Raw genomic sequence first — 23,901 nt, 5'->3', positions numbered from 1 at the left:
TCTTTAACAAAGAAATTTGCTTGTACACCACAAAAAACTGTTCCCACTTTCATTGATGGTTTCTAGTGCCATGTTCTCACCTTAAAATACTCACTAACATACGGTTTGTAAGTTGTTCTCACGCCCAAAGCAATTTACTAACACTACACTATGCTCGGATTTTTAACTTTTCTTCGGGAGGAAATGTTTTTATAGGTGGACTAGAAAAAGCTTTGTTTAAAGCATTTTGCAAAGAGTCCTACTTAGGATTGCACTAAAGGGGATTGTTGTTTTGTGGTAGTCGATATGTTGCTGGTGTACTAATACAAAATCTGATCAACACCCGGTTACACTACTAATGTACATCCTGTAAGCTTATATTCAGTAAATATGATTTCATAAATATAGTTTTGAGTTGGTTAGCTGACCAGCAAGGTATTTTTATGGCAATAATGAAGTGTTCCCAGTTTCATTAACTGTTCCCAGTTTTGTTACTGCCCCCAGCTTCTTTAACTGTTCCCAGTTTCGTTACTTGCCCCCAGCTTCGTTAACTATTCCCAGCTTCATTAACTGTTTCCGGTTTCATCAACTGTTCCCAGGTGTTCAATCAACGTATCGCACGTATTCTTTAACAATTTATACACCACAAAAAACTGTTCCCACTTTCATTCACTGTTTCTACTACCATATTCTTACTATAAAATACTCAATAACACACTGTAAACGGTGTTGAAAGCTGTTCTCACTATACTGTACTAATTACACTATGCTTGGATTTTTAACTTTTTACGGGGGCATAGGCCCCCGCAATTTTTAAATACCATTATTTCGTAAACTGCAGTCAATTTTACAAAACAGGGCTCGACATTGAATTTAAAATGTTGCAATCAAGTAAAATCAGCTATTGAAATTTTCGCCCAATTTTGAGTTTGTACAGTGTTTTTAACATTGTCATTAAACAGCGCAAAGTCTAAAATAGGTTACTGTTACGCTTAGAAATATTTATATAGAAATTTGTTCAAGACTAGCGAGGGTAAATTTTCTACAAAAACAATTTAAATACACACATTTTGGTTTATATGAAATTTCTGTACTTACGTCCTTGTAGATTCGATACTGATCGATAGCCCAAACTGTGGGCACATGTGTCGAGAGCAGCTGTGACAGCGAAACATGTTTATTGCATGCGCGTGCGCAAATTAAACGCGTCTTCCCCACGGCAGTATCACCAACTAGAACGCACTTCACTAATTCCTGATGTGGCTGTTCGTTATCCATGTTGCCATTGCACGTTTAAAGACGAGCAGTACACAAAAAAAACTGGCTAATGATTATAAAAGCCAAAGGTCTGCAACATGAAGGTAGTAAGAGAGAGTAGAAGAAGCAGCAAGCACTCAGCGGATGCCACTCGTAGCTATATTTCTATGAATATGCCCACGAATGACGACAGTCCGTACTCGGCGTGCACTATAGTACTATATGCCGCTATGAATAGATGAATTGATGGTTGAATTGAATTGATTGAAGCGCTTCTAAGTCCGTTGTAGTTGTTGTTGTTGGCTGAGTAGTTATTTGACTACTATTTATATCAGTTTTATGTTTGTTTATTTTTCTTGTAATTGTAGGCAGGCTATAACGGGCAGGCAGGATGGTGAACGTATGCGATTACAAAGTAGTTGAGTAATTAGCAAAGCTGTAACGAGAAGAAAAAAGAAGACAAGAAAAAAAAACAAAAAAAAAAAACGATTAAATTCAGTTGTGACAAGTAAAATAGAAATGAAATGTATGCAAATATAGTAATCTTTAGCTAGTGAAATAAATGCGCGCATTAGTGGAATTATGCGCTCGCTTGTGATCAACAACCGGCACCACATGACGTATGAGTAACAATTTAGTGGCAATCAAAAATTTCATAATATGCAATCATACGCCCAGTTGCAAGTCATATGCAATGTAGGCAGACATTTCTGTGGTATGCCATTGCAAACTACAGTGTGTGGGGCTCTGGTGTCGGGAACAGGTAGGCGTTCGATAATATGTGTGGGCGTATATGGGTGAGTGTGCGCAGATTTGTGAGCGCGGGTTATTTATTAAATTTCATTACATAGTTTTAAGTTGAAACTCACAAAGCAATTCCAGAAGTGTGCATTTATTTTTGCATTTAAGTATGCAATTAGTACCTAAAATGTTGTGTGTATGCAATTATTGCCTATAATTAAACTTTGCAGTGAATTTTTATAGCATTTTTTATGAAAGGTTAAAGCCACCCTCCTTCCTAGGCAATTTAAAGTGGGATGGCATATACGACTTCGCCAGTTGATTTTATGGCTTTTTGTTTTGTGTTTGTTTATCAGGTGTTTAATTTTCTGTCTGACAGCCGAAAATCCGCTTACGAATGGCGCCAGTCAGTGCCATTGCATTTTTGCTTTTTTGCAGTTGTTTTTTGTTTTAACAAAGTTTGGTCTCGCTTTGCTGAAATTTTATTATGTAGCTAAATAGAATCTGTTTGCCGTGGATTCTATCAACATTCGTGTGCAAATAAATGCTTCTCCATGCCAAAAGGCATATATTTAGTAAAAAGTAGTATAGGAAAGCCGAGTGCATGCACGTTTAATATACCCAGCGTACGTTCAGTGTCGAAAGAAAGTGTACACCACATATTAAAATGTTTTGATTATTTATTTATTAATTTTGTAGTTTAAAATATTTTCTTATAAAAATATAATTCATACTACAACAAAAACATATAAAGCAAAGTTTCGAATTTTGTATAAAAGTTGTAAAAATTCATCATCAAATTTTCATCAAAATACCAAACTTTTTACTCAGACTTTTCAGAAAAATTTTGCGTATGTAGTTTTATAGACCAGTGAATTTTGATAATTTTGGAAAGTGAAATTTTCAAGTGGTTCAAATTATTCGATAGGGTCAACTTCAGAGCCATTTTTAAAATTATTAAAATTAAATTTCTTTTTCATTTTGTATCTAAAAGAAGTTAAATAAAAAACCTAAAGAATTTGAATATCGTTTTTCATTTTTTTTAGTTCCTGAAAATACCCTAAATTTTCGAGCTCTACACAACCGGGACCCCGTAATGTTGTTGTTGTTGTTGTTGTTGTAGCAGCATAAACATTCCCCATACTTACATACGAGTAATGCTGCTGGAGTGACAGTCCTTGGCCGAATATAAATCCGGGTCGTTTCGGTAACGTAGAACCGACTGTCGTGAAAACGTAAGGGACCCCTTAATCGCACTTCGCACTTTACTTTTAACGCTATTAAACTGTCTTCCATTTTTGAAAACTGATTAAAAAAAAATATTTCCCATAGATTTTCGATTCGGTTAAAGTCAGGGCTGCAGGCAGGTCATTCTAAAGTTTGTATTTTTTTCCCTGCCAAAAACTCTTTTGTTGTTTTGGAAGCATAAACAGCTGCGTTGTCATGCTGGAAAATCAACTTCTCATCGAAATTAAAAACAGTAATCAGTACTTCGTCTAGAAGTTCTATATACTTGACACTATTCATTTTTGTGGATATGAAACATATGAACGTTTTGCCTTTGACACTAATGGCCACCCAAAACCATAACCCCCTCCGAAATTACGAGCCATTCTCTCCTGCGTTCGCTTCCGTTTATCATGTCAATATACATATTTGGGAATCATCTGGTCCGTCCAGATTGAATTTTTTTGTTCATTGGAAAAAATGACTCTTTTCCATTCATATTTCTCAAAATTGGTACTTTTCTGCAATTGCCAATCTGGTCTGTTTGTGCCGTGTGGTTAACTTAGTTTTAAGTTATCGTTTTACATATTCTAGACTAGAATCTGCTTGCAAAATTTATTGCACACGACGGGTAGTAACTCCCAAATTAAGAATGTGTTTGATTTCAGCAGGGCAATTTGATTTTATATGATTACTAGCGCACCCTCGCCCGCTTCGCTAGACGATAAATTCAATGATGAGAATAAATGAAGAGAAAGAGAATAAAATTAATACGAAACAAAGCAAATTCTTTGATACAATTTCATTCGAACTTTATTGTAACACTTTTTGGTAGACAACGTTTTTGGTTTTTTCATCTTTCGCGTGAATAATGACGATGGTTTGCCAACTCGTGAGCAAGCTACATACAATTGTTCATGAGAAAAAATTGGATATTCTAAATTAATACCGCACATTTGTAGAGACTGTCCTTGCGCCTTATTAATTCTCATAGCGAAGGCAAGGCGAATAGGGAACTGCAAACGTTTGAAATCGAATGGTAAATCCGCCGGAATCAGTGGAATTCAGGGTATCAAAATGTCTTCTCCTTTGTACTTCCCTTTCAAAATTGTTGCTTCGATAACGTTACCCATTAGCTTCTTCACAGCGAGTCTGGTACCGTTGCAAAGTCGGGGCACATTACTATTGCGCAGCATAAAAATCGGTGCTCCAATTTTTAATCGTAAATTATGAGGTGGTAAGCCTGGCAAATCGAGTGAGTTTAAGAATTCAGTTGGATAATTTACGACCTCATCTTGATCAGTAATAGTGTCCATTGACTTATACGCAACTACGTCACCAGGTATTTGATCTAAAATAGCTGAATTTATATCATTGACGTTCTTATTTTTCCCAGCTAAAATTGCTCTTTCGCTGAGTCAATCATGGTTTTTGTAATGTTGAACTATGTTTGGAAATACACTCTGTATCAATGCCTCTTTAGACTGTGCAAAAGTGCAGAAATTGTTAGGCAATGTTATCATTCCTGTTGTTTTTGAAAAAAGGTTTATTTTTTTTTGGTTAAAAAGTGTTTTTTGAAGTTTTGAAAAACTCTTCGCTCTAACAAATTTCTTCTCAGTTAATTGCTGAAAATTAAATATTTTGAAAAAACTATTTTTTTTTAATTTAACGTTTTTGAGAAAATTTTGTTCTTGAAAAAATTTCATACTTTTGTAAAAGTTTAAATTGATTTGTTAAAAAAGATTTTTTTCCGCATTGAAAAACACCCCCTCGAAAAAATGTATTCTCTATTAATAGTGGAATATGAAATGCTTTGAAAACACCATTTTTTTTTTAATTTTGTTTGGTTTTCAGAAAATTTTGTTTTGAAAAAATTTCATACCCTTGAAAAAGTTTTATTTTATTTTATTTGTTTAAAATTTTTGAAATTTTTTTTTTTGTAATTTTAGAAAAACACCTCTTCGAAGAAATTTCTTTTATCTTTTTGAGGAAAATTTGGTTTTGAAAAAATTTCATGCTTTCGAAATTTTTTTATTTTACTTTATTTCTTCAAAATTTTTTAAAACAATTTTTTTTATAATTTTCGAAAAACACCCCTTTGAAAAAATGTTTTCTATGTGTCATAGTGGTATTCCATTAACTTTTAGGATTATAGTCAAATACTTACAAATATCTACGCTTTCACAAATAGCAACAATAAACAAATTTCCTCAAAACCAAAAAATTTACTTTTTTTCTAAAAAAATTCTAAACAAACAACTTAATAAATTTAGAATTTTGTGTTCACGAAAAAACAGTATTGTTTTTATTGTATTAACTGAAAACCAAAATGTTGCAAAAAATCAAAACAAAACTAAATTATTTTTTTGTGTTCATTTGGTCCATATGTTCCATAAAAAGTTGATATGGTAAATAATATGCAGGGTCTGATACACGAAAATTTCCATTGACCATTATAGTGACAAAATTATCGATCACCAATTCCAACAGGATTTCAAAATCAGAGTTGGAATGAGTTGTTGTGTGGTGTACTTCTGAAAAAATGAGAAATAAACAAAATAAATCTAAAAATTCGAATTCTAACTTTATCTTGTGTATGTTCTTATTACCTTTGAATTTTTCCAATGAAGCACCATTCATTTTAAATTTTCCAAGAATTTTTTTATCATTTCGCGTTTCTTTCCTTTTTCATTCGATTCCAACATTTGTTCATAGCCGAAAACATCGTTTGCAAACGCATTCATTTCCATATAGAATTGGTCAAAGAAAGCATTGCTCAATTGAATTGAAACATTATTTTCATAAATACTTAGGACCTTAACTAATGCACCTTGGTACATACCTAACGCAGATATTCATCGCGACCTTGACATCGATACTATTGATGAAACAATACAAAGCGCTAGCAGAAGACACATAAATAGACTATTAACGCATACAAATCCTATGATGAGAAGACTACCAAATAAAGAAAAATCTACCCAAAGTCGGCTTAACCGTCAAACACCAACAAATCTTGCAAAATCCTTGTAATCAATTGTCAACTAATCGTATATGTCATTGTTTATTAACCACTTGTTTTTAAATAATATTGGGGGCATTGGCCCTTCAATATCACTCTCATTCCATCTTTTTGTTAATCAAATTGCTTATTGTCTAACGACAGGTGTAATATTTTATGGAAGAAAAAAAAAAATTTTTCATTCGAATCATTTGAAATTTCTGTATACAATAACGAAAAATTCAAAAAAAGTTGTACACATAAAATGAATGTCGATTCGAAACTTACTTTAATCTAAGAATCGAGCAAGTTTTGTTTTGTACAATATTTTGATTTTTTCTTTTTTTATATGAAGAAAATATTTAAAAGAAATTTTTTTTTGCTAAAAACCTTCCCCTAGTGGATCCCTATAATATGAAAAAAGAACGAATAAAATTGGCCTCGTATCGGCCCAAAAAAATGCGTACAAACGAACATCATTTCATTTATATATATATAGATAGATGATTATAGCTAAACCATTTTTCTTGGTACATCTGCACTTTTCTTTCAAATAGAAGTAATGCAATTCTGTACAATTTTGCTTCTTTTTAATTTTGATACAATCTCTCGCATTGTAAGACTTCTCTCTTCATACTAAAATTTCTCTCTGTTTAAATTCAGATAAAACAAAAATCAAAACACCCACATAAATATGAGAATGAGATAAAGCTTTCAAAAGCACTTATAATATAATCAATTGCATTGTACACTTTCCAATTAAAAGCAAACACTTTTGATCTTATAATTATTTCGTTTTGCACAGAACAAGAATTTGCGCGTTACTAAAATATCAGCAATAAAAGCGGAAAAACTTCCTTTATGAGATACCGTCTTAAACACACAATCATACATATGTAGTGATCTCTTTTATTCAAAAACTTCCAGTTTCTATACGTATGCAATATAAACTCCAAACTAAAAATAAGAAATCAATTGACTAACACGCTGTTCTTACAAAAATCAAGTGAATTTATTGCCTTATGCCAAAGCTAGCTCCCCCATGCATGTCTCCATTCAATACAATTTAATTCACGAATATGTTATAGGAGTATATATGTATATGTACGTGTTTTATTATACTTATATGTATGCATTTGTTCGGACGTCATACAGAATACTGTTACTACAATAAAATTTAGAGAACATCCTCTATCGTACATAACATCACTATGTTATGCAATATAAACTATCCAAATGTTAATAAATATCAGGTAATATACAGATATATGTACATACAATTTACACACATTCGTATGTATGTATATGTACATGTATTTGAAATAAATAGTACCGACGCTTGGACTGGGGAATATATAATATTTTTTGCAAAACATACCTATTTAGGCTTTTCGAAGTTTGTAGGTACATACATACATATGTATACAGACTTATTTAATGTGTATATATGTATGTACATATGTATGTGTGTATGTATATATGCATGCATGTATGTACAAGTATGAACTCTCCATAACTAACGTATTTTTAGCAAGCTCAGAGTTATTGCATACCAATATTTATACTCGTACGTACACAGATACATGCATATGTTTACAAAGTTTACACTAGTTTACAAATTTTGTGCAAATCGAAGCACGTGCAAGGCAAGCCGGATTTCTAAAGCAATTTTGGGTCGCTAAACGCAAAAATCATGTTTTTGTTTTTCAAAGACACGCCTTCGAAATTTATTAGAAAACTTTTTTTGAGCTCTTTTAAATTTACTGGTAGACAGGGTGTTAAGAGAAGAATGTAAAATATTTAAGACTTTCGCTTTACCAGCGACACTCGTGTTCCTCAGCATATTTGTTAGATCCTACAACTCTTAAATGTAATTAGAAAATTAGAAATTACAAACTGTAAATTATTTAAATCTGTCTCTATTCTATTGGATCCAACTAAAAGTCATGTAAAATATTATTTTTATTTGTTGCAGAAATTTTCTTTATATATGTGCAAAAACCCTAAAATGAACACATCCCTGGTTTATTGCCTATACCTGGTTTATTCCCATAATTTGCTCTAAGAGTAGCTAACGAACTTTATCTCCCGGATAAATAGCATTGCTTCTTCAATGAAGCGGTATCAAGAAGTCAATCGTGAATTATGCCACACATACGATATAAAAGAGATCTGGCGATTTGGATATGCTTCAGCGTAAAAACGTCGTGCTTTGGTGGCAATTTGCAATTGAAAGAATTGAACGTGTACAGAAAGTGCTCCTTAAATATGCTCTCAGTTCGCTAAAATTCTCAAAACCTTTCTATAATTCCCGTTTGATTTTAATTAATTTAAGTCTGTAGAGAGTAGAAGGTGTATACTCTCACTGTCTTTTGTATTTATTGTAATTAAGGAGAAATTGATTGTTCATTTCTGTTATGGGTATTCACTTTCATATTCCTACTATATCTTGCCCATTTCCTCTTGAATTGCTTAAAACGAAATATACTCGTAACACTGCTAATGAGAGTAATCTAATGAGAACTCGAGTTCGATTGACGTTTTTCGGCGTCAAAGAAGAAATTTTATAAATTTTTTTAAACTTTTTTTTTTAATTTATTTAACTCTATTTTGTAATTTAATTTATATTAGCTTCAAGAGGTCTGTAAAATAGAAATAAATGCAAGAAATCAAAATAACATCCCATTAGCACGACCGACCATACATGCAAGATCGCCAATACAGCCTTCGAAAAAAATGTCAGTAAAGGAAATCATGTAAAATTTTTGAATTTGAAATTTATGTTTTGAATGGTAAATAGACTACTTGAAGAGCATATAAAACTCATAGTCGTCGATATTCATGAAAATCTTTCTGTACAAATTTAATAGTGGATACATTTTTTCGAATTCAACAAAAGTAATTTCACAAAACATTACCCAAAGATGATAATGATATCCAAGTAAAAAAGGAGCTAAAAAACGAATAACTTGCCGATCTCTAAAACCTTTAGTTTGTGGCCACATGTTTATCACGACTTTTTGCTTATTTTGATCTTCACTATTGCATCCTTAAATAGTTTACATACTTTTTTTAACACCCTGTAATCAACCGACGTTGTCAGAGACCGTCTCGAAATGCAATGAGTATTGGACGACATTCCCCGAGTATTCTTTTTTATCTAGGCTGATTTTTCATGTAAACTAGTGTAATTTATTGTGCCCACATGCAAAGATATTCATATTGACTAGAAATATCCATGGAATATTTAAGTGTTAAATGATAGGATAAACGATAGTAAAAAAATCCATTAAGAATTTAAATACAGTAGCGCGGACACTGAAGCCCTCAAACCTCTGACACATGGACGAAAAATTTTTTTTGTGCCGAATCATAAAAAAGAGCGAATGTGATAAAAACAAAATTTTTAATTTTACATCACAAAAATGACACCCTTCGCGAAATTAGAGCGAAAGTTAGATTATAATTTTTCCTCAAACTAATTTCAACTTCCAGGTAGCAAAAATATTACTTTAAAATTTGGAATTTTATATTACACATACATACATTTCCATCATACTGAGTTTTTGTTTATTTAGGAAAAAAGTCATTCATAAACTATTACTTACTGTATTACTCACAATCACCTACCTAAAAACATGTTAATTTTACAACCTTTGTGCACTCTAAATCCATACTCAAAGCTATTTTCAACAACCATTCACATAAAAGCATACATTTCCCCTCATTGATTTTATAAATATAAATGTGAGTACTTTTTATATACATATGTAAATGTATGTAGATGCATTGATGTGCATTTCACTTTATTTGTTGGTATATTTATGTGTTTTCATTATTTTTGTTGAGCCCAGCAAATATGTATGTAGACTTAATTTTTAACACTCATACCCCAAATATGTACAGCTTTGAGAGAACAAAATCTACATAAATGCCATCCCAGCCGGATAGTTAGGTACAAACCATCTTAAGCAAACTGTAATGAGAAATGTATTTTTCTGGGGTTTGCTTTATTTTGTTTTTGCTTTCATAAAAACGCACACTAGTACTGTATTCTCTTCTCCAAGAAACCGTACTATTTACAAATAAAAAAGAACTTATGGTATCATCTTTTGCAAAATTTTCATTTCAATAGCCTAGACCAGGGGTGGGCAAATACTTTAAAGCGCGGGCCAAAATGAAATTTTCAAAATGTCTCCCGGGCCGGAGGACTATACCGCATATGCTTTGCACAAGCGGATGTTTTGGATGGAGTTTTTTCCCTGCCAATTTTTTTTTTGACAAAAACACTAAGTATCATTTCAATTTGAATAAAATATGTCACTTAATTTTTAAAGAAATATTTTTATAAATAAATGCCTATTAGATAAACCAGTCAATGAAACATTTTATTTTGTTACTTATTTATGTCTTAATGATACAAATTATTTTATATTGACACATAGTTATTACAATTTAACATTTATATTGCATTTCGTAAATATAATAGTAAATAGAATTCAAAAAAGAAAAGAAAAACATCAAACGGTAAAATAAATATTTAAAGTTAATGCGAAACGTGAAATCTCGAATGTTCATCTGACATTATTTCTTCAAAATTGGGTTCCAAATCACTTGCAGCAATCCTTAATACCGAGTGTAGATTTTCGTCAGTAATTTGTGATCGATATTTATTTTTCGTGGAAACCATTAAAGAAAAAGTTCTTTCACAAATATATATCGAACCAAATAAAACAAGGTATTTTTGAACATAGTTCAAAAAATGTTTGAAATGTTCATCATTCAAAGCGCCATAGAAAGCACTCAATTCGTTTGAGTGAAAATTTTCTTTTAGTAAAATATTTGATTGTAAGTCAATTAGTTCTAGTTGAATTTCAACAGGGGCTTCTTGCATATCGAAATTGAAAGGTTGGCTAATTAATGATAAAGGTTTTTCAATAGCTTTGAAATCTTGAAATCTTCTTTGGAATTCAGAATGCAGGTCTTGTGTTATTGTACTATATTTAAAAAAATCTGTATTTTTCAATGATTCTCATCTATGGCATATGCCGTACTCACAGGCATTTCGAACCTAGCGTGATCTCCTTTGTGTTTGACGAAAAAACCGCCCTGAGAGCGATCGTCGCGAGCGACCCGTGTGAAACACACGAGGATTGTTTCAAGCTCACGACATCGTCCACACTAGTGTAGTTAGCCGACCGCCCATTTTATTAAGACTATTATATATACAGTACGCACACTAATAATGCTGATGTCAACAAAATCTCATAAAAGAGTTTAAAAAAATTTATGTGCGGAATTTTTCAACGGGCCGGATAAAATTAGCAAGAGGGCCGGATCCGGCCCGCGGGCCGGCTTTTGCCCACCCCTGGCCTAGACTATTAAAGCATTGTCTTACTATGAAATACAACCTTGATCTCGACTTTTTTAGTTGCAAATAAAGCGACGCTCACGGTTTTTATGGATTACAACGGCATTGTATTCCACGAATTTTTACCAGAAGGTCAGACAGTTAATAAAAACTATTCTTTGGACATTAAGAGACGTGAAGCAACTCGCCAAGAAAGAAAGGATTTTGCACCATGATAACGCACCGTCGCACAGTCCAACATTATCCGTGTATTTTTGACCAAGAACGAAACGAATACCATCCAACAGCCATCGAATTCACCTGCTATGGTTACTTACGATTTTTTTCTGTTTGATCGAGTCAAAAAACCACTACGGAGAATGCGTTTTGATAGCCGAAAGGAAGTAATGGAAAAATCGAGGACGGTTCTGATGGCTATACCGAACATAGAGTTCCAGAAATGTTTCAACAGCCAATACTGGCATAAGTGTGCTGCAGTTGATGGCGACAAATCACTTTTTTTCTAAATATATCATGAACTTTTCGATTAACTAAAGTGGTATGTATGTATTACAGTAGAAACATACATAGACATGCACGATGAAAAGCCGGATTCGGTAACTCGTTCGCATGATCAGTCAGTTAATTAATAAAAAATATTTCTCACAAAATATGCATACATTTGCTGTTGCTATTTGTTCGTTTTATTTTGGAATAGAGGGTGCTTTATACATATTTCAAATTATTTATTAAAACTTTAATTTTTGTTGTTCTGCATGTCGTTATTTGTTTTTGCAATTTATGTCGTTCGTGCTGTGTATTTTATTTTTTGCTTTTTTGCTTTTTCCATGCAATATTTATTATTGTTTGGAATATGGTGGTCGGGTTTATTTTACTTGTGTTGTTGTCGATTCATTCATTTCATGATATATTATACGTACTTTCACATGCATACTTATTCACATATTGCATGTATGTATGTATGTATGTACACATGTAGGCATAATTATTCACGTGCCGCGCTCAGTTTGACATCACAATGTGGAACGGGGGTGGGGGTGCGCGAGAGCGACGCCAAAGTGTTGTGCTGAGAGCAAAATAATGGCAAGTATAGAATTGCGTGCGCAAATTGTTCTTTGTCGTTTCATTTAGTTTTTCTATTGCTTTTACTTTTTTTTATTTTTTTATTTTTTTGTTTTGCAATGTTCGTGCATATTGAGTTGATTGTTTTTCTTGCTGTTATTGTGCAAATTATTTTATTTATTTATATAGTATTATTGTTTGTATGAACTGTTTTACATTGTATTGTTGGAATTTTTGTTTTTGCCGAGCTCACTCGTTCTGCTTGAAGGAATGCATCTCAGATGTCGTGAATAAATAGTTCTGTGATTTAATTGCAGAAAATTGGGTTACTCAATTTGACGGTCAAGGTCATTTGCATGGGTAATGTGCTTGCTGCGTTGCATTTGTATGTGCATATGTGTGCGTGTATGTATACTTGTGCAAAGGGAAAGCAACAAACTGGACTTTGGCATAAGTAATGTACTGAATATTTAAGAATTTAAATTTAATTTGAAGAAAGAAAGACTTTCTTGTGATGAAACTTTTTGTTCAATACAAAGTAGATTCTATTTACAATATTTTTTGACGAAATTTTTGATGGCTTCTTCGCATTGTGCCGGCGCTCGTTGAACCTTTTGACTAAATTTTCATGGCGGTGCCGGTGAACGAAGGTCAAATCGTTCCTTAAATTTTTCAATAAGCAGCTCAATAAGAATCAATCCCAAAGACGCAATAAAGAGCAATTGCTCGAATTAAGAGCCGGACAGGTATATTGGCGAAAAAATTAGCAAACACCGTTATTGGATTTAATGAGTTTAAATAGTAAGATAAAAAAGCAGTCTCTTATCAAGTCTGACTTATTCAAAGACCGGGAAGCATTGACAATGAAAACATCCGATGGCCTACTTGAATTGGCGCGTACACCCTTTTTGAGTGTTTGGGCGAGCTCCTCCTCCTATTAGTGGTGTGCGTCCTAATGTTGTTCCACAAATGGAGGGAACTACAGTTTCAAGCCGACTCCGAACGGCGGATATTTTTATGAGGAGTTTTTCATGGCAGAAATACACTCGAAGGTTTGCTATTGCCTGCCGAGGGGCGACCGCTATTAGAAAAATATTTTTCTTAATTTTGGTGTTTCACCAAGATTCGAACCAACGTTCTCTCTGTGAATTCCGAATGGTAATCACGCACCAACGCATTCGGCTACGGCGGCCGTGAATTCGCTTAGGTTTAATTTATTAACCTAATACAATAAATAAATAAAATAAACATCCGATGAAGAAGTTTGTGCATTGTTAGAGGAAACGATGGTGCTGGATGATTGTACACCCACGCTAGGCCCGAGCGAGTTTTTTTCCAACCCTCAAGGGACGAGTGGGCGGGTAACATTTGGCGGCAAGGCATGGCAAACATGTTCACGGATGGTTCGAAGTTGGACGGAAGGGTTGGTGGGGGAGTATTATGTAAGGAGCTCCCCATCAAGCTCAAATTCAGGCTTCCGTGGGACACTGTAGTGTTTTCCAAGCGGCAGGAAGCAGTGCATTGATTGCTTACTTCGGTAATTACCGTTAAGGAAGTAAATATTTACTCCGATAGCCAAGCGGCAATTAGGGCCTTGGGCTCGCTGTTTGTGCGTTCGAGCTTGGTCGGGGAATGTCTGGCTTCTCTCTCGATTGCATCTGAATACTATCAGGCTCATTTGGCTTCCCGGTCACAGCGGCATAGAGGGAAACTGCTGGGCTGATGAACTGGCCAGCTTTTTTAAATGGTTTCGTCGCGAAATGAGAGAATTGGGGTTCCTTTAAGAACCTGTGGAAAGATGGGCCTCGAGTCAACTCAGCGAGCGATGGACTAGTGCGCAAACGTGCAAGGTCGCGAGATCCTTTTGGCTACGGATAGATCGGGGACGCTAAAGGGAACTTCTAAGGCTAACAAAGTTCCTGCTATCGAGTTTGGTGGGTATCCTTACCGGACATTGTCCGTTAGGTGTCCATGCGGTGAAACTTGGGATTGCCTTAAGTCCGTTCTGCAGAAGTTGTCTTGAGGACGAGGTGGGATAATCTGAACACCTTCTTCTCAGCTGCCCTGCTCTCAACTGGCAAAGATTTAGACATCTGGGCTCTAATTTTTTTGTTACGCATGCGGATATAGCGGGTCTAAATATTACAAATTTGGTAAAGTTCATCAGTAGCTTTTTGCGGCTAATTACACACGTGAATCAGCCACCGTCGGCGTCGTCGATGGTGCATGGTCATCATTCTCTCATCTCAAGGCTCCTTCTTCCTTCCCTTCTCGTTTCTTCTTTCCCCTGTATGGCGTCTCAACGGACGAATTTTGAATATTTGTCCATGTGGGCCCCAAGCTAGGGCTGTCGTTTAACCCAACCTAACCTAACCTAGAGGAAACGATAACGTGGATGACATTTTATGCGCCGCATACGAGACTAAACCAAATTATCACCAATAAACCAAATAATACAACCCTTAAAAAACCGAGGCGGTAATGCTAGAGGAAAATGTTGCAAAATTTAAATTCATAAGCAATTGGCTTCACTTGATAACACCAAGTGGCGTTACCGCATCAGTGAAAGAATAAACCATAACTAGCGGACTGTGGTCTCCACACGCAGCTAGCCACTCTCCACCGTTCATTCCATGAAGTGGCGTTGCCATCACAAAGAAGTCTAAGGTAAGAAATTCGCTGGCAGCACCCTAAGTCACTTTGCGAAATTTCTACAAGGCTGACTATACAACAACAATCAGGTGTAAGTGTTGTTCATGCCCCAAATTCTATATGAAATTAAAGGAAGTAAAGAATAAGAAAAATACAAATTTTGAGTCAAGAAGTAGTGATTTCTGCACATTAACTAAAAACATCTTCATGTGCTATAAAAAATTAAGTGAGACACACATTTGCTTGTATCTTCTGAAAATTGGCACATGCATACATACATACATCTGCATATCTGCCTCTTTGCAAGTAATCGCGCGTGTAACCTCATTTTTTGGCAATACACACACACACACACACACACACACACACACACACACATATATATATATATATATATATATATGTATAGTACACATATATAGTATGTATTTACATATATCCCGTGTGTACGCACTTTTCGCTTTAGAGCCAAGATAATGTGGAAAATATAGGGCGGCGATATTTTTACTTTTCACAATTCCACGTCGATGTCTTTCTTTCTGCATTGTCAACCTCATTTAAAATTAACTACAATCCACTGCAATATTAATAAAGTGCATTATTTATGCGCTTTGTGAACGCTTTTAGTGGTCAACTTGCGAAAAGGCCATAATAAATGACTGCCATTCCGCCTTTTGCCTTGCCCAATTGAGCTGCATTGCATTATTGACCACCTTTTTGTTTTTTTATTTTGTGCGTTGTGCACCTAGCATTTCTTTTGCTTCCATGAGTTAAATATGTAATACATACATATGTACATACAGACAAATGCACACATTTATATATTTATTTACTTAAGTGTAGAAATATGCATAGGAATCATTTATTGCTCTACAATAATCAATTATAAGGTTTTGTACTTGCATTCAATGAGTGTTTATGTGAGTATTTTCTTATAAGCCATTTAGTAAAGTGCAAAGGTCTAAATTAATAGAGAAATAAATACGAGAGGCGAACAATTAATAAATTAAAAAGTAGAATATAAATTTTCAAATTGTAATGTTTGTATTCTTTTAGAAAATTTATTTTTTTTTAAACAAGTAGTTTCTTGCATGTGTTATGTTTTAGGCGAGAGGTTTACACAGCGATTGCCACAGATGTCGTTGGTGCATCCAGCAGTCAAAATATTCAGTAAATTTAGTTATTTCATTATAAATTACATAAATACGTATGTAAATTCGAGGCAAAATCCTCTTCTCGTTGAGGCCCAATTTTTGGTTTAGCAGCTATGTCGTTTATGCCAAGCAAAAATGCAGTTAGGTCCGAGCTGTGGTTCCAACAAGACGGTGTAAAGAAGAAATCAATTAGCCGCAGTGATCATGTGCCCTTTGTGACCCTTTTTTCCTCTTCGTTCCCACGGCAGTCAGTTTTGCGGAAAGAGTCAGATTTATGTCCGGCCAAGAACTTTGATTTCAGCAGCATTCCCCATATATGTATGGAGAATGTTCACCTTGCTACAACAACAACTGCTAATACTACTCTTTGTTCCTCCTTGATACCATAGGAACAAATAATACTAATCACGCGGCTTGACACCCCTCGGGTTATTTTCTCTCGAGCTCCACATCAAGTTCTTAGTCTGCGCCAACTACTGGTGCCAAACTCAAGCTCAACATTCGGCACACTATTGTCATAACAACGCTGCACATATTGGTTTGAACCACCTAAAATTGAACAGACCGCTTGAATCACTGGCTGAATGGTGTACAAGGTGGCGCAAGCGGTTGAATAACTTTTCTTGCTAAATAAAAAATAATTTTTAGTGATTGAAATCTTTATTTGACTTTTACGAGCTCCGTTGCTTTTCTTGTTAACACAGCTTTCTAGTCCACAAGTGCCAAAAATGACCTAAGTTTGTAGAAGAAAAGCAACGCCCCAGTTTCTAATACCTAACGTTTTTCGCCTTAAGATATGTAGTTATGGGCAATTTATGTAACTGTATCAACTTTCATTATATTAGCTTTTGAGGTTCTGGAGAAAAGTGATTTGAAAATTTCATTTTATGGGGGAGAGGGGGCACCCGCTTTTTCAATATCTAATGCTTTTCGCCGTACGTACAGACATTCGTTGTTGTTGTTGTTGTAGCAGCATAAACATTCCCCATACTTACATACGGGGAATGCTGCTGGAGTGGTAGTCCTTGGCCGGATATAAATCCGGGTCGTTTCGATAACGTAGAACCGACTGTCGTGGAAACGGGCATTCGTTATTTATGTAACAGCACGCAATTTCAATTTCCAGAAAAAAGCCATATGAATATTTCAGTTTGTATGGTAGGTGCTACAATATACTCCCCTCTTAAAATACCTACCACTTTTCACCATAAGTAAGGAATATACAATTTATGCTAATTCCTCAATTTATTTGCTTTTAGAGATACTCGTATATGGGTTTATATTTCTATATTGGTCTATATGTCACATGCCACGCCACCTATACATCGAGGTTAACATATCTGCACTAAGGAAGTTATTTCCTATAAATCGGAGCATTGTGAAATCGGGTGAACGGTACACTCAAAACCGGTGTTTAATTATAATATTTTAGTGTGGTATTTATATAATTGTGATAATGGTTATGTTGTTTCAACAACAACAGTAGATCCAATATTATCGCTTAGTACAATATAAACACATGGCATAACACTTTTCACTTCAGCAATTATTATGTTTTGCAAGTTCTAATAAACTGCTTGTGTTGCATAATATCTTATTGATACGAGTATACCTGCACTCTCTCATTCTCCTTCTGGTTTGAAGTCAATTCAATATCAGCGAAAAATAGAAAGCGTAAAACATGGCAATCTCAAATGTGGTTTACCGTTATCTATTGTTCATTTGGAAGTAATAATCAGCAAATTTATTCGATATTTCTCGATCAAGAAATAAAAATTCGAATAACGTGAAATTTGCATTTTATGTTAGCAACATAACAGAGTAAGGACTTGAAAAAATGTAGGCTAAAGTGTTCTTGGGGACTAAAGTATTAGGCCAGGGGAAATATTAGTGATCGCGATGCCTGCCATCTGCAAACTTTATTGTTGCTCCTGCAGCACCTCAATGCGCATCAGTAGACAGCTGGGCGATGCATTTCCAAATAGGGATTAGGAAGAAAATACCAATGCAGAACAAAAGAAATGTGCGCTCAAGGTAGGGCTTTGTTATGTCGTATCGAAACTGTTTGCAATTAGGATATAAAGCATACAAATTTTAATTAATTTTTTTTTTAATATTATGTCATTTGCTTTGGTGAGACTGAAAACAGCCATGGTATTAGACCAAGGGCCTCATCATACATCTGTGCAATCTTATGCAAATCGTAAAAAATGGTGGTAGGTCAGTAATGGTTTCAGATTCTTTTTCCAAAAATAATGTTGGTTCGTTCATGTGCATTAACACTATTATGCGTAAGAAGCAGTACTTGATTATTTTGCTACAAAATATTCCAGTTATATTGAAAAAAAATTAATCTTGCTGTTGTAAAAGCAATTTTTCAGCATGACTCTCTCAGCAAGCTAACAGCATATGTTGTCGAATTCGAAAGTGTGTTGAGCCATGTCAAATCGCAGCTTGCTAAATATCCAAATTCGCCCCATGTAGTGAATGAACTGGATGAGTGGTTTACGGATGCGTGGAAGGCTATGTCTGCAGAGTGTATGCGGTCATATGCTCGTACATCAGTACGCCAAAATGCATGCAGAAACTAAACAATTTTTAAAAGATAAAAATGTGAACGAAAATCTATAATTGTTCTTGTTTTATATTTTATTTGACTGTTAGTTTTTCTGTTATAACTTTTATGAGAGGGAGAGAAAACAGGTTTATCAATAACATTATGCAACAAAAATATATAATTTATCAAAACTTGGAGAAGAGAACAGGAGTATTACACAAGTCTTGCACGTCAGCGCATACAAAGTAACGACAATGAAAAGAGGTAATGAAAATGCTGAAAAAAACAATTATAAGTGCATGAGTTCAGTTTAAATATTTATTTATTAAAAAATTTATAAGCTTTAAGAAGCTTATTTATTGTTATTAAGACGTTAGAAGAATAGCGTATTAAATTTCATTTGTGAAATGCATTAAACCAGTGAAATGACAACAACACAATGATACAAATAACTACGTACATGCACATATTTACATACCTACATATGGTATATGTACTCATGCCCATGAAAGTATAGAGGTGAGAAAAGAAGTAAGTACAAATAATATGCCGACTGAACTTTGAGCATTTACACTTTGATTAGCATATCTTTAACTTATTTAGTAGAAAAAGCAAAATATTTATTTACAGACTTTTGCTGCCCCCCAACCGCTATATGGCGCCATTAGAGATTAAATTCGTCAACAATTTTATCTGTCGCGGTTAAATGGATATTTACAATCATTACAAAAACATGTAATACATATATTTTTCCCCCCTACCGATCCTATAAGTCGTAATGTCTAGTGTGTATTAAGTTTAAGTTAGTTTACATATAAATATTCAAAATGAGCACTAATGGATATAAGTCGAATTTCATTATTTATTGACAAGCTGCTATTCAAAGTTATTAAATTTCAAAACAAAATAGAATCTTAATTAGAATTGCTCAATGTGTTACAACAATTAGATTTTTTTTGTTTTTATAATAACACAAGCGACGAGTATAACCCGGTTTTATTCTATTGTGGCGGCTCATCTTTAATATATGCACAATTGCTTAGGGCGTGCTTACGTCAGCAAATCTTGAAGTAAATTTCCAATATTCCTATACGAGTATACGAATACATTCCTTAATGCCTTGCTGAAGGCCTTCTGGAATATGCCTCACAGTATTTAGCTTTAATTGAAAAATATGCATTTGATATCATTTTTCTGAATCAGCTACCAATAAATACCACTTAATTAGTGCATAAAAGGCAGCGAGGGTGGCTATTACCGGCCCAATAAAGAGATGAAACAAATTGAGATGTAGGAAATTAATTCAGCTCACAACATGAAAAATAAGGTAATAGATAAAAAAGTAAGATACACATATATACATATGTAAGTGTATGAGAAATAACTTTGAAGAAAAAAGATCTGAAATAGCGTATTATATAAGTACGCAAGAGAGACGAGTAATTGAAGAACGGCAAAGCAGTGACTTGCGAAGGAATCGCTTCTTGTATAAATAAACAACCAAGAATGAACTTTTCATGCAAGTGTACTTGTAAACACAGGAAGATGATGATTAGTGCGTCGCCCACATCTACTGTAGCAGTACGTGCTAGCCCAGCAGTAGGTCCTACGTTCGATACCACTGTGATTTTTGTTTTAAGTCGTCGCAACTCGGCAGGCAATGGCAAACCTTAGAGTATATTTACAAGTGCGCGCCCCGAAAGAGTTTTCCATAAAAATCACCCTCAGTTCGGAAGTGGTTTGAAACTGAAGGTTTCTCTATCTATGGGCAACACTAAGCCGCATACAAGAAATAGGAGCAGAGTTTCGGCCAAAACAAATTTTAAGGATTTATGCCACTCTTGCTTTATAGAATATGAAAACGCGGATATATGAAACAAGGCAAGCAACAACAAAAATAACATATGATTTATTATTAAATATAATGGGTGTTTTTTTAGATGTACAAAATTTTCGATTATTACTATTATTAATTGCGGTTGCGCCTCGGCAAGCAATGGCAAACCTCCGAGTGTATTTCTGCTCCTCATAAAAAAATATCTGCCGTTCGAGGTCGGCTTAAAAAACATTTGTGGAACAACATCAAGACGCATACCACAAACAGGAGGAGGAGCTCGGACAAGCCCCCAAAGAGGGAGTACGCGCCAATTATATATAAATATATATATGTAAAAATAGTTGCTGTCGCGCTAGCTTTGGGCACATTGTACCGAAAGAATTTTCGATTGGTTCATACTTTTCAAAGATGGGACAAAGTATTGACATTAGCAGATTATATGCGGTTTTTTCGTTCCCGGCATCAATACCAATCAACTAAATGCCAACTGGTTCTAAAAATCAACAACACTTTATGGGGGAAACTTTCTCTAAATGGATCAAAACCAAGAAATTAGTGGGGTAGGTACGGTACGCTACACTAGACATGGCTAGTTTACTGGGGCCGCAGCCCTTGGTCGGGAAAAGCCCCGAGTCATTCCGGTAACGTAGAACCGGCCACCATGGGAATGAGTCATTTATTGTGCTGTCTTGGTAATGAAATTTTGCTCCATTGGTACTCACTGATGGCGCGATAAGCGAGATAAGGCCGCATATGGTTTGGAAAGTTTCCAAAATCCGACAAATATTTTTCGAGTTATCAACAATTAACAAAGGGCACAATTGACTATCAATAAATTTGAAAAATGGTATTTAGCCACACTACTTTGTTGCGTTCTCCAAAAAAACAAACACACCTTACGCTCTTTTTCTTTTTATCCTCTCTTTCTTACTCTCCGTAAGCTAATCAAAAGCTAACTACAAATGTACACTGAACAGGTGCAATGAAGCAAAACATTAAAAATACAACAAGAGCAATGTATGTTGTTTTTGCTTTTGATCTCTAAAATGTCAAAATCTACATACATACATAGGTATGTCTATAAACAAAATTTTATTATTTTGAGACCAAATAGATAGTAAAAATGAAATAAGCTGCTCTACTGATACCTATTCAATGCACCTTGCTGACTCTCATAAAATTTGTCAATTTATAATTTTTAATGTATAATATTCTTAAGTTTTTTTTAAACAAATCATACTTCTAAACATCCACCCGTTTCACATATGCATACTATATATGTATGTGCGCTTATTTAGATGAAAAGTTCCAACAACCACTGGGGAACAAGCTGAAGCGGAGTGTTTCCATCTATGGACTAGTTGAAGAGCAATTGAATAGCAGCATTAAAAGACAGCTGAGACAAAGGAGACTTTAGCCGTCTTAGAGGTGGCAACTCACATGGGAAGAACCCCTAAAAAACCACAAACAACAGCAAAACTAACAATGGCTATGAAAGAGGCAGCGGCAGTAGCTTGGCAATTTGGCAAATGCGTCAAAAACATGAATTGAAAACATGATATAAAAGAGAATATAAAAATAAAATCAATATAACAAAAAATAGCATGCCAACAAAATGTATGCCCTCTTAAGCCCTCTCTCTCTCTCTCTGTCTCGACCTCTCTCAAACACACGTATGGCATAACTAACAAAGAAATATTTATACATACATACACGTACACGAGGAGTAACTGAATATGTGTACACACTGGTAGTTGAATAGTTGAGGAAAGGTAAGGGACAGCCGAGTGGATGACACACCGTTTGGGCAATGCTCGACTGCAGGGTCGACGAGGCGTATGCGTTACGAAGTGCAAGGAACAAAGGCGAACGAACAGCTGAAAGAAGCCAACGAACGAGACGGTACGAACGAATGAGGATGTTTAAACGTGACGAAGCGCTGATTTGGAAAATGCCAACTCATTCATTCATGGAAATGAAAAAGCGTCAGCCTTAATGACAGCTACGCAAGCGCCAACGCCAACGTCGACAGCATTAGCAGCGTCGTGTAAGTGCACATGCACGTGCAACTGGGTGGAATGGTGAGTGAACGATATTAGGACAGAAAGTTGAAATGAGTGAGTGTTGAGTGGTGAATGATGAGTGGTGAGCGGAGACTAGTTTATGATTTCATGAAAAGCTGCTGCACACTAAAGATTTTAGCTGCAAGCTGGGAAAAGCGTCGACACAGCGTACATTCTTATACACATACATATACATATATGTGGTTACGACAAAGAGACTGAGAAAGTTGGAATTGTTGCTGCTGCGCAAAAAAGGTAAGAAACGGCAATGTAAAAATAAAGTTACCAAAAACGACGGCAAATTTCAACAATGGACTCAAACCAATTAAAACCAATATGAAAACGCTGCTTCACAGTGTCTGCCTTGCCCTCGGCTCCTTCTCGTTTGAAACCATTCAACGCCTGTTGTACCATACTAATGGATTACAAGCAAAATCGTTGACCCTTCGGTGTGAAAGCTTTGCGTACAACATACATATTTTTGTACAAATTAACGAAAATATGAACTGCAGCAAGCAGCATGTGCAATAAAGCAAATAAATACTCGTACATATACATGCATATAAAGCAGCAGATACATACATACATATATCATACTTATGCATAGTATAAAGAAAAGATATTAAGTGTGCACTGCAAGTGCAAAAGCATAAAACGTTTCTCCTTCTTGCCGTGGAGAGGCACTTCTCCCTCTTTTGCTTATACTCGCTTAAGCGCAGCGACCTCGTTGAAGTTCAAGTACCCTACAACCCTCATCGAAGTCACTGCGACTGGTGCCTGTGCTGCCAGTTCTGTCAATGCTTTTGGGCGGTTGTTAAGTGCAAGACAAGCCCCCGCCCGTTTCGAGGTTTAGGCGGTATAATTTGCATGAGAGCTAAAGTTAAATGGTCGACAAGAGCGCATGTATTTATTGTACGTACACATATTTAGACAAAATGTAAATGAAATGGTTTGTTTTGTAGGCTTGCCAATTTTATAGTTCTTTGTAATTATAACTGAG

At 35.0% G+C, this 23,901-nt stretch overlaps 1 protein-coding gene across 5 annotated transcripts in view; it reads right to left on the bottom strand.

Moving 5' to 3' along the window:
- Positions 1-23,901, bottom strand: part of LOC129243039 (rho-related BTB domain-containing protein 1) — a 47,258-nt gene that overhangs the window by 9,868 nt on the left and 13,489 nt on the right. For all 5 annotated transcript variants that reach the window (XM_054880094.1, XM_054880093.1, XM_054880096.1 and 2 more), the window contains exon 2: positions 1,078-1,672. In XM_054880094.1, coding sequence (XP_054736069.1) covers positions 1,078-1,257 — 180 coding nt within the window. In that variant the 5' untranslated portion in view covers positions 1,258-1,672. The remainder of the gene's footprint in view (positions 1-1,077; positions 1,673-23,901) is intronic.

Source organism: Anastrepha obliqua, chromosome 3 (assembly GCF_027943255.1).
Source record: "Anastrepha obliqua isolate idAnaObli1 chromosome 3, idAnaObli1_1.0, whole genome shotgun sequence".
Lineage (NCBI taxonomy): Eukaryota > Metazoa > Arthropoda > Insecta > Diptera > Tephritidae > Anastrepha > Anastrepha obliqua.
Note: the sequence above shows the minus strand (reverse complement) of the source record. Positions and strands in the feature narration are given on the sequence as shown.